The 12202-nt window shown below is 42.6% G+C and overlaps 1 protein-coding gene across 6 annotated transcripts in view; it reads right to left on the bottom strand.

Annotated features, from left to right (window-relative positions):
* The window catches only part of Sec24d (SEC24 homolog D, COPII component), a 93049-nt gene extending 82255 nt beyond the window's left edge, over positions 1-10794 (bottom strand). For 3 of the 6 annotated variants that reach the window (XM_004870040.4, XM_004870041.4, XM_004870042.4), the window contains exons 1-3: positions 10575-10794; positions 8899-9054; positions 1516-1645 (exon numbers count right to left, since the gene is read on the bottom strand). In XM_004870040.4, coding sequence (XP_004870097.2) covers positions 1516-1645; positions 8899-9013 — 245 coding nt within the window. In that variant the 5' untranslated portion in view covers positions 9014-9054; positions 10575-10794. Of the gene's footprint in view, positions 1-1515; positions 1646-6602; positions 6707-8898; positions 9055-9854; positions 9981-10421 lie in introns of those variants that run through there. The other 3 variants (XM_087199248.1, XM_087199249.1, XM_021248467.2) reach the window with 3 other exon arrangements.
* Between the last annotated feature and the right edge of the window lie 1408 nt (positions 10795-12202).

Genomic DNA, 12202 nt, shown 5'->3' with positions numbered 1-12202 from the left:
GCTGAGCCCACCACAGCTTTATGTTTACTAAAGCTAATGACCAGTAGAAGAGAAATCAAGAAAACTAAACGCTTTGAGGTTTCATCTTTGTGATCTTTCTGCTTATATCCTATCCAGTTTTTAAAAAACATCATAGGGACTATAATCCAAAGTCAATTAGGATGCTCCCTGCCAAATAGTACCTGGAAGGAAACAGTTCAGTAAGATGTTTTGGAGTTGACTTTTTTTAATATAAAAAATTCATCATTCTTTTCCTTTTAGATTGATCTTGTACATTTATTTTTCTTTATTTTGCATCTAAACAATGGCCAACAAGTGGGCAATGTTCCTGTTAGGGTTAAGCAGCCTTGGAGTCACACTATGAATTTTTTTTTTTACTAATTTAAAATTTAAAATAAAAATTAAATTTTCCCAGATGGTACTCTGAATTTAATTTCCCTGTTTCTACAGGTAACTATTTCCCTAGCAGCCTATGTCTTAACTTCCATTCCCCAGTGCCACACAACAGCTTAGAGACAGAGTCTGATAGAGGCCAGTGGCTTGCCCACTGTTCCATGAGAAAGTTAACTAGATTTTTAAAAAAAATCTCAGAAGGAGTTTTCTTATTAGCAGGTCTCTAGGCTCCTTCGAAGTGTAACTCAGTGGCTTCCCCATTGGCAGGGCCCAACTTCACAGGAGAGTTATGCCTTGCCTCGCCCTTCTCTCTACCCGAGTCTAACCACCCAAGGAAGGAAGCTGGGAAAGGAAACCCCTGGGCATCCTTGGAGAAGCTCCAAGGTAAATGCTGCCCATAGCCTGACTCTGGTGGCAACAAAAGCTCACAGAACAAACAATAATGGGATTTCCAGCATGGAAGGTGTGACGCTGGCTCCCAGCCCAGGTGATAGTGCCTTAGGGGTTGCAAGCACTAAATATCTCAGGCATCAACTATCTTGATTTTTCTGAGCCTGTCTCTACTTTCTTCTTTTCTCAATTTATTATAAATACAAACATGAGATTTATTTCCTGTGTTGCTTTTACTACCACCCTGCGAACTGAGAATTCCTCAACGGCATCTGTGTGCCTGCTACATTGAGGCCAAGGCTTTACCTTTGGCCTCAGTCTGACTGTATTTTATAATATGTATTAAGCACTTTTTGGCACTGAGCTTGGTTCCGTGAAGGACTCAAAAGGATAATGATTTTAAGTTTTATGACCAATATACTCATAGATCATAGGTGGTTGAAGAATTAGTGAGTCATACAACATTCTAAAACTGAATATAACTCAAAACTGAAAAGTGTGGAACTGACAGAAATAATCTGTGGTATATTTAAAATATGTACTAATCCTTCTTTCTCTACCCTCTCTAAATGCTTTGTTTCCTAGGGCAGTTTTCCAAGAGATTTTTTTTTTCAAAGATGCGGACATTCTGAAGAGGTTATACTTTCAACCAATAAACACACAAGTTTAGAAGGTACTTTTAAACAATTTTAGTACAGTAGAAAAATGAGGGTTGGAATCTATTTAGCTCACCTTTGGGGAGAATGACCTGAGGCCTGAGCTCCATTCTGGCCTAACTGATGGGGTCCAGGAGGTGGTGGGCTGGGAGACATCATCACCACAGGGGCCGTAGCCCCCAAGTTCCCAACTGGCTTCATCATACCTGCAACAGAAGTGCATGGATTAAGAAGCATATTATGACGCAAAGAAAGATGAAACAAAGATGGTAGATTAACAGTGCATAAGAGGAAAAAAGACAGAAACAAATGGGTTAGGACAAGAAGTCCGTCCAACTTACTTTAACCATTTCCTATAGACTTTCAACGCCAGGCTCTGGCATAGTTATTTATCACAGTGATAAAAGAGTACATAACATAAATAATTTTAAACACCAAACAGAAACTAAAACAGAGGATATAACCTTTGTATATGGTAGAGCATCTTGACAGAATACACTATCACACAAAGAATATTAGGTCAATGTCTTAGTTATTTTTCTTGTTGCTGAGACAAAATATCCAACACCCAAAGTTAAAAGAAGAAAGGCGTATTGTAGTTCAAAGTTTGTAGAGGTTTCAGTCCATAATTAATGGGCTCCAAGGCAGGATGGCATGGCAGAAAGGCATCACAGAGGAGAAGCAGCTCATGGCAAAGCAGGGCAGGCAGAAGGCAGCAAGCAGCAAGTGACAAGCTGCAATAAGTGATTGCAGCCCTCTTTCTGTCTCTTATATTTTATCCAGGCTACTCATCCTTATGGCAGGGAGCACACACACCCATAGTTCTAGCATCACACCATGAATCAATGCCAGCATCACATCCTTGATCCCAGCATCACACAAGCTAGATCCAGCCACCTCTGAAAAGCCTCACCTATAACTGCATGAGGCTTTGAGGGGATATTTAGACATAGGCCATAACAATCACACAATGAAAAATGCCATTTGGATATCAGAAAATAAATCTGGAAAAAAAGAAAGAGGCAATGGTAGAGCATCCTAATTTCAAATATGAAAAAAATCCAAAAATGCCTTTGAGTTACAGCATGCAGAAAGCCAATAGAGAATGGAGTCTTTCTCCAACAAATCCTGAGCATATATTTTGGAGCCTAGTATTTTCCCAGAATCCTAAACAACTGGGAATTGCTCAAGTCATCACATTCATACAAAGTGTAGGGTCCTGTGCAATTAACTGATGCCCTTGGCAGTGACTGTGTCTTTACTCATAAGCAACTCCTCTCAGTCAGCAATCTTTAAAAGTTTCTCTTCAGAACTGGGTTTTTTTTTTTTTTTTGGTACCAGGGATCGAACTTGGGACCTTGTGCTTGCGAGGCAGGCGGCGGAACCACTAAGCTAAATCCCTGGCCCCTAGAGCTGTTTTTTGATGTTTTCTTCTAAAGAAATTGTGGTAAAGGGAAAAAATCATTGGACTTGAACTGGATTCAAAGCCACCTGCCTTTTACTCTAGTTGTATGGCTCCACATTAGAAACTTAGCTTTGAGCACCTGTTTATCCCCTGAAAATAAAAGTAAGAACACTTCTAGCCTCTTAAAAGAAGAAAGGAGAGAAAAAAAATTTCTTCTATTTGTTCTCTCCACTTCCATCCTGCTTGTTTTTGCTCTATCCCATGCCAAATCACTTGTTTGTTTGTGGTGCAAGAGACTGAACTCGGAGAGTTGGCATTGAGATACAACCCCAGGCTTTTTCCTTAAAATTGTATATATTAATGGAGTACCCTGTGGTGTTTTACTACATTTATATATCTTATAATGTTTAAATCAGGTTAAACATATCTATCTCTTCAAACTTACCTTTTTATGGTGAAAACCTTCAAAATCGTTTCTCCCAGCTACATGAGATATACAGCACATACTTGTCATCTACACCGCCTGTTGTGCAATAGTGTACCACAGCTTACCATTCCCACTTAACTGTACCTAGATCAACCTTTCCCTCTCCTCACCTTTCACCTACTCTCCTCCACTGCCGGTATCCACCATTCTACTCTCAACTTCTATGAGATCAACTACGTTTGAGAGTCTACATATGAGTGCAATCATGCAGAACTTGTCTTTCTGTGAAAAAAAATTAGAACTCTCCATTTTTATGATGTTCTAAAGCTTCAAACCCAGCGAAGTTAGGAAAACATGAGACTTGTAGTCATGCAGGGTTTGAATCTTTCCCTATAATTTAGTAGCAGGGACTCTTACAACACTCTTTATCTTCCAGAGCCCTGACTTGGAATATTTTGTCAGGCAATAATGTCCCCTATCTCCAAGGGTTGTTCAGAGAAGTAAATAAGGCGAGGGTGATGTGAGAATTCAGAACAACTGCTTCCCTTCCCCTGGCCATACTCCTTAATTTTCCTTTTTTTTACTGGATCTGTGTTGTAACAAAGCATATACACCACAATTACATGCACACTTGTGGTTTTAGTTTCAAACATTATTTTGGACAAAAGTAGAAAAACCACAATAGTAACATTAAACTTTTCAACTTAAATATTACATGCACTATAAAAAACCAAAGATATTTTTGCTTTTTAAATAAGTAGCTTGGTAGTCATTTCATCAAGTCCTGCAGCTGTGTCTAGAGACTAGAAAAATGTTCTGATATACTCAAGCACAACTGTTGTACATCAGTCTTACCAAAATGTGTACTTCTTTTTGTCTTTGGAAATCAAATCTGTAACAGTGATTCAACTCATTCACCATAGATTCAACTCATTCAATATACAATTAACATAACAATCATTATGTCTACACATATGTACTAATAATAAATAAATATTTAAAACCATGCCTTTGAGACCCTAAGCACTCTTATGGAAGAGACAACCATGTAAACAACAATGTTGGTGACATGCGATGAGTGTTATACATAGAGGGAACTCCCTGCCTCTTCCTGGGGACTCAAGTATCGAGAAGGAAGGAACACTTGAGCTAAATCTTAAGGGCAAGCAGGAGTGTTTCTGGGATGGAAGACAGGAAAAGGGATTTCAGTCAGAAGGCAAAGCTTGTGAAAGACCTGAGAGAGTGTCATGATCAGGAACTGGCAGAAGGCTCCATGTAAAGATTGTAGGGGACAGTGGTGGAGTGGAAGCTGTCCAGACTGGCTGGGGTCAGACTTCAGAGTCCTGTGTGCCATTTGGACTTTATCCCCAGGGGAATGGGAAGTCAGTATCATTGTTATCTGCAAACTCATAGCTTTCCTCTAGCTTCATTATTGGCATTTTCAAAAGTGATCAGACACAGAGTCAGGTTCTTTACATCCCGTGAATTTTAACAGGAAAGGAGCACTTCACAGTGGGAACGAACTATGTTAATGCCAACACAAAAAAAGAAAATTTCTAAGATCACAAAAGTCATCTTTAAAACAGGCAAATAATATAGACTGATTTATTTAACACCAATCCAGTTCCTTTCTGGCTTGCTTTTCTGCATGGTTCTGAGCTGGAAAGATGGAAACTCTACTTTCCAGTCTCTCCTACAATGTGTGTTGCCCCATACTCCAAATTCAGCAAAGGAACACAACTCTGGAGACCTGGGCTACCCTGGTGGCAGAGATGGGTCCTGGGCTAGGCAGACCGTAACTTCTGGAATGATCTTATATAGAGTTGTGCAGCTCTGCACAGTCTTAAGTCTGTGTCTCTGTCCTTCTTTCTGTTTGCCTCCTGTTACCCCTTAACAATCCTTTTCTACTACAAGGGATTCTGCTATCAGCAAAGGAACTATGACCAAAACATCACAGAAAAGCATACCCTGAATTTGGCCCTGGAGCCAAAAAACTAAAACCAAAATTAAAACAATTTGTGAGGGAAAAGACTGTTATATGGACAGAACCATAATGGCCACTTGCTCCTCCTGAAGCACTGTACTGAGTGTTACACCTCCATAAGTCCACAATTTAGTTAGGATCTTCATCACTACCCCTATAACCCTTTCCTAGTTCCAGGACATTAACACTTCCAGGGATGATTTTGCCCCTGAAAGGATGCTTGGCAATATCTGGGACATTTTGGGTTGCTATACCTCCTGGAGGGGAAGGAAGGTACCACTCACATCTAGTGAGTAGAGGCCAAGGGTGGTGCTAAATGCGCATGACAGCCCCCTACACACACACACTCCCCAAAGAATAGTTATCCCCAAATAGCCACAGCACTGACATTGAGAACCCTGCCCTACGAAGCAATGTGCTGTGCCCCCTGCTAATTCCTTCTCTGCACTTTCTAATATGCATGTAGTTCTTTCTAAAATGCACATTGGATTGTGACCCTTCACGGCTTAATTCACTTCACTAGCACCCTACTGCCCTTAACGTAAAGTCCAAATTCCTTGACATGGCCCACTTTCCACTCCAGGTGCACTGTTCACCAGACTGTATTTACTTAAATTATTGCATGAAGGATCTAATCCAACAAAGACAGCTTTTAAAAACACCTATGTTGGAAAATATGAGAGTGCTTTGTTGAGGAATGCTGGAGCTTGCCATTCACCTCACTGAATAAATATTCATTGTTATCCAGATTTAGCCTTTCCATAATGTATACATATTATAAAACAACAGGATTTACATGATATAGACAGAGATAGACTGCCAAAAGAATGTATACACACTTCAGCAATTAGCTATACTAAATAAATGTCTGAAAGCTAATGGCCACTACTTTTGAGCACCTCTTGTAATTGTAGAGGCCAAAGGTAACCTGTACTAATCACATGTTGACTCAATAAATTTAGTACTAAATACTGATACAAGTTTTTCTTTTCTTGATTATACATTTTTTGGTGGTCTGTCTCTGTCTCTGTCTCTGTCTGTCTGTCTCTCTCTCTCTCTCTATATATATATATACATATAGTCAATTAAAATTATTTAAACGTGAGTTTTTAGAACTGTTTTAAAACATTTCTAAGCAAACAAATGAGGCCCTCCTCCACCTTAGGTACACCTGTTATCATACAGCATGGGCAATGGTAGAGAGGCCTGCACTGTGTCAGAAAACAAAGGATGGACTCTCAAGTAAGCTGGAGGAAGAACATGATCAGAGATGCCCAGAGAGTCTGAAGGAGGGGTGGGAGGATAAATCTGGTTCTGTGCAATGACAACTTGAAAATACAGACTGACTTTCTGGTACAGCAGGGTCCCAATCAGGCAGCAAACAGGAACCAGTCTCCAAACTATAATAACAGCAGACTTGTTGTAAAGGGCGTGGAAGTGGGGTGAATGAACTGAAAAAAAGGAAAATGGGTAAAATAATAAGTCTAAAGGAGCTTAAGATATAAGTAGGGGAAATAGGAGGCCATAAAAATGTTTTAAGCAAAGTCCAAACTAGATTTACAGGCTATTAAAAAAATCCTTCTGGCTCAAGAGTCATTGGTTTGGTGGAATGCAAGGAGATAATGGTTAAGGGACCACTTTAGTAATCCAGGTGAGAGGCAGCTGGATTGAACAAAAAGTGACAGGAGACTGGAAAGGAGGAAGCAGAAGGGAAAGATGTTTGTAATTGCTCTTAGGAAACCAACTGGATTAGAGAAGATAAAAGAAGAGTTTTTGGTTGTAGATCACTAAATAAATGATGCTAAGATGATGTGGAATGCCAGAAAAATGGCTATGAAGAGAAGAAGGAAGGGTGAATAATACTGTTATACTTAAGTTCATATGATAATCTATAATTTGCTTTCTTGTAGGACCTGGATATAACTTGTGGGTCTACCACTTGCCAGCTCTGTGATGTGGCACAAGTCATATTATTCCAGCTATTGTTTTCTTTGCTGCCAAATACAGCTAATAAGGTACTACATAGCATTATATAAGAAATAACATAATACAAATAAATCTTTCAGGACCAGTTTTTGAAATATGGTAAGCGCCCAAGATGGAATAATGTATTGTTACACATAAATGTTGAGGAAGATGAACCATCAGATAAAAGCTGGAGAAAGATGAGTTAATGGTTCCTACAGGATCCAGGAAGGCAAGATTGAAAATGTTTTGGGGAGGCCAGGGATTTAGCTCAGTGGTTTTGCCGCCTGCTGCACAAGCGCAAGAACTGGAGTTTGATCCCAGGTTCCAAAAAAAAAAAAATTCAATTGTCCAGGGATTTAGCTCAGTGGTTTCAGTGCCTGCTGCGCAAGCACAAAGACCAGAGTTCAATCCCCAGTACCAAAAAAACAAAACAAAAACAAATAAATATGGTTTAGTTTAAAAAAAAAAAGAAAATGTTTAGGGGAGGAGTGGTCCTGGATAAGAGGAAAGATACCTCATCTGAAGGACTTTAAAAGTTGGAGGAAGACTAAATCATAAGGGTGACTTTCCACACCTCAGAGCGTCTCCTGCACAAACTATGCGTCACTGCTAACATGAAGCCTCCCTCCAGGGCCATTTTCACCCTTGTGAACTCCACACTCTATTTGTGCCATCTAGAATGACCTAAATCCTAGCTCCCTATGAGCCCTGTGGGTTACTCATTGATTTATACACGGCCTATTTCTACAACAGATTATCATTATGCATAAATGACATAATTTGTCCAGGACCAATCCCCTCCATAACATACATAATCTTGCCTTTCTGGATCCTGTAGGAACCATATATCTGTCTTTCTCTAGTTTTTCTCTACCAGGTGGATCATTCCTGCTCATCATTTATATACAATATATCTATCCCATGCACTTGAGCTGCATTCCCTAATGTTCTCTAAAAGCCCAGAAACTGTCTTACTCAAGTATTTCCAGGCCATTTGGGACAGCAGACCTGAAAAAACCTATTATGAGCCTCACCCCTGTCTTATGAGGCTGGGTTCCTCAGAGCAGCCCTTTGATGAAGGGAAGTGGCCTCATGCCGTCCACTATCATCAGACAGTAGATGTTAGTCTCACTAACACTTCTCTTTTCTCCTCCTCTGCCCCTAAAGACAAGATTCTCCACTGAGAACAATATTTTAAAGCAACCAACATTATTCAATAATGATTTTAAGGCAAGGCCATGTTTTTCTTGTTAATATCAGCGAATAATCTTTATTGTGCAACTCTAACAGTGTGTTTTTCTAACCTCAAAATTGATTTTATAATATTATGACCCCAAACCCTTTAACACATATATATTTAATACATACTAATTGAATGTTTACAATAACTTCTCCCTCTTTAAGAGCAAGAACAAATCTAACAGTAAAAATAAAACACTCAAGAAAGCTTCTTTGCTTTAGTCTACATTTGAAAATCAAATTTGTGTTCTGTGAAATGACTAAACCAGTGATGTCAGGTTCAGGTATGAAAGATGTTTCAAATGATCCTATAATCTCAAGCGATTGTGTTATATAATGACCATCCAACTCTTCCAAGGCCCCTCTCTCTGAACATACTATGTCTCTGAGCCTGAGATGTGAGTAATCACATAGAAGCCAAAATAACACACTTTACCTGGCGGAGAAGCTGCATGGGAAGGATCCCCATAGTGCCCATGAAGGGGAGAGAGGCCTATTCCAGACTGGGACTGAGAATAGGGCGGTGTAGCCACATAACCTTGTTGACTCATTATGAAAATATCATTCCAAAGGACAATTCTACAAAAGAACCCTGCAACAGAGAAACAAACAAAAAACTTGTCAAGGAGTTTAGTTAATTCTATTAAACACATAAGCACTGTTAATAAATTTATGATAGGTTGAAGAAAAGTACAGGTAGAGGATACATGACGTATCTTCGTATCATTCAATATATATCATTATCCCTTAAAAGGGGTTTAATATACACAAATATAACATTCATCTTGAGTCTACTCAGAACCCAAATGTCAATTTGCTTTACATTTTTAATTTTTCCAGGTTTTTACAAAAAATCTTATTTCAGGGGACGATTTTCAAAAACATTTTACAAGATGAGAAGTTCTCTGAATCCTGGCAAGAGAAATAGGTGTTCACTCCATATTTGCCAAAATTTAGCTGTGTGACATGCAATAAGCCTAGAAGCTCTCTGGCCTCCAGTTCCCTCTTTTAGAAATGAAGCCTCCAAAAGCCTTTTCACACCGAAAACTTTCTTTTCTTCTATCATTTGTTGCCTTTAAAGAGAAGGACTGGTGATATCTGCTAAGACTTGGAATCTCTATACCGGGCAAATGGTGCTAACATTTACATTTTAAAGTCTAAAATTGGTAATTTAGTTTCATTTTCATATTAAATTATGTTTCCAAAATTATGCAATCAAGTAAAAATATGACCAGGCCGCTCTGCCTTCTTCTAGAGCAGGGAGAACTAAAAGGTGCAGCGAGGCAGGCAAAGGCTTTCGGGTCCACTTTGTTCCTAACACTCTGCCTCCTCTCACTTAGCGGAGAGAGACGTGGCAGCTGGAGCTTCGGTCAAGCTTAGCGGAGCAAGCACCTGGGAAGCCGCGGGCACACCTACGCAGGAGCCTGTTGCTGAGTGACACACAGACCGGGCAGGGATGCTCACTCCACAAAGCAGGAAGCAGCCGGTCCCTCTCAATGGTCCTGAGAGGAATTCGCTTCCTCTGGCAACCAGCTTTGCCACGTCAAACTTCCTCACCCTGAGCACCAAGTTGCAGAAACCTGACTCAGCTGCGGCAGGCGACATGGCATCAAGCCACTTGGCACGAGCAGGCCCAGGATCAAAATCCGGGCAGCTCGCATCCCAGGCGGACCCCGTCCACGGCCGCCCGGCCACTCCGCCGGGGTGCGCGTCCCACCCTGGAACAGGCTGGGACTTGGCCCAAATCAGATTCCCGAAGAGGATGTTCCGAGGCTTAAAGACAGAGCTGTCATCTTCACTGCCAGCTCTTGGCGCCTTCTCTTCCTCCCCGGCGAGGAGCTAGGCTGACAGCGAGCCGAGGACCCCCGCGGGCAGCGACCCCAGCGGCCGCCGGGATCCGAACGCGCAGCCCCGTCCCACCGGGCGCGAGGGAGGGGGCGGCACCCACGCCCACCCCACCTGTTCCTCTCCAACTGCACTAAAGTCCTGGGGCGCGAAGTGCGGGTCGGGCCGCCGTCCTGTCCACAGGTGGCCCCGGCCCGCGGGCGGACCGCATCTGTGCCGGGAGGGGACGGTCCCGCTCGCGCCCGGCCAGGCTGCGCGGGGCTTTACCTGGTCCCGCGTCCGCACGCCACCGCCGCCGCGCCGCTCCCCTCCCGGTGGCCCAGGTCCCGCCGCGCCTCTGCTCGGCCGGTGCCCGCAGGCGGGGCGCGTATACGGAGTGGCCGCCGGCTGGGAACTGCCACGTCAAACCGCCGAGGCCGCGCGCCCGGCGAGGGATCAGACCAGCCGCCGCGCTCCCGCCCGCGCACGCGCACAGGCTCCGTGGCTGCGGCTGGGAGGGGCGGAAGCCGGGGGGGCGGGGCTCCAAGGGGGTGGGCGGGGCCCGAGTGCCGGGTTGCGGATTGGCCCGGCATCCTGCCTCTTTCGCCTTTTTGCTCTTCTCCACCTCCTGTCCAGGCCTTTTCCTTTTCAAGTCCCCAGCGCTTCCTCAGCGGTTAGAGAAGTTAAAGGTCGTGGCGCCCCATAGGAAGGAGAGGAGAGGATCGGCCATGGATGGTTCATTCATTCTCTATTCAACAGGTTGCAGGTTCTGGGACCCCTCCAATATCAGTGAGATTGCAGGTCCAGTACTGCAGTGCCCGTGCATGGGAGACCTCAAGGAAATTGCAGTGTAAAGGCAGATCTGGCACGTGTATGCGGACAATTTGATGTCCTGTTGATGTTGGCACAATGCACTACAGAGGAAGGTCTTTCAAGCAGCCCGGGTAGATGGAAAATAGGGCGATAATGTGTCATATCTGAGTATCAGAGAGGCATCAGCGTGGAAGCTGGGATTGCTCTATTCTGTGTACTCCTTCAGTGTGTGGCCATGTACTCCTGTCTGTGAAACAGGATAGCTGGGCACAAACCAAAACAGGAATTGCCACAAGTAACAGCACCCAGTGTTTAGCTTACTGTTTTGAGAGACACAGTTGAGAAATAAGGCTAGCGATGTGAGAACTGGAGCTTGACCTCTATCTTACCCTGAAATCAGGACCATCTGGCTGGTTTCCCATGCACTCTCAACGCTACACAGAAAGGGCTTCAGCCCATCCCAGGGCTGGTGTAGCTATCTAACACTTTACTCAAACACAAAGTAAAACCAGCCCAGTGGTTTTGTTTTTGTAATGTACTTTCTTTGGGGCTACATAAAAATAAAAGCTTATCAAATACCATTATTGATGAACTACCTAGGTAAAATCTTACACTTGCACACTGCAGCCACTGAAATGCCATGTGCATTCAACAGGAGTGTAAAGTCATTTCAGCAGTGAAGATTTATGTATGGTCCCTTTACCCACACACGCAATATTTTAAAGTGTGATCCCCTGTCTCCATTCAGCTGTAACATTGGTCAAGGTTGGAAACCCACATTGAAAATTTTGTTTGAAACTGTTTCTTATTTTCTACATATGAAGAAAGTGGTGAAGGTTTAAAACGTTCTGACCCAGATTGAAACAGTATAGGCTCTAAGAGGAGTGAAAGACATTGTCATGTTATAGCTATCTATTAACAGGTGAGTGGCAGCTATGAAAGGAGGGCAGGAAGGAGTAGTCACTTAGAAACAGGCACACCAAGTGGCTTACTGCCTCTATATAACCACTATATTTGATTTATAAATTCATCCTCACTCTTTGATCAGGAACCAAACTTGTCTGAGGCTAAAACATCTTGTAGTTTTAGTTCTCAGACAGTTT

Source organism: Heterocephalus glaber, unplaced genomic scaffold (assembly GCF_053883595.1).
Source record: "Heterocephalus glaber isolate CG9 unplaced genomic scaffold, H.glaber_assembly_v1.0 deba00001690, whole genome shotgun sequence".
Lineage (NCBI taxonomy): Eukaryota > Metazoa > Chordata > Mammalia > Rodentia > Bathyergidae > Heterocephalus > Heterocephalus glaber.
Note: the sequence above shows the minus strand (reverse complement) of the source record. Positions and strands in the feature narration are given on the sequence as shown.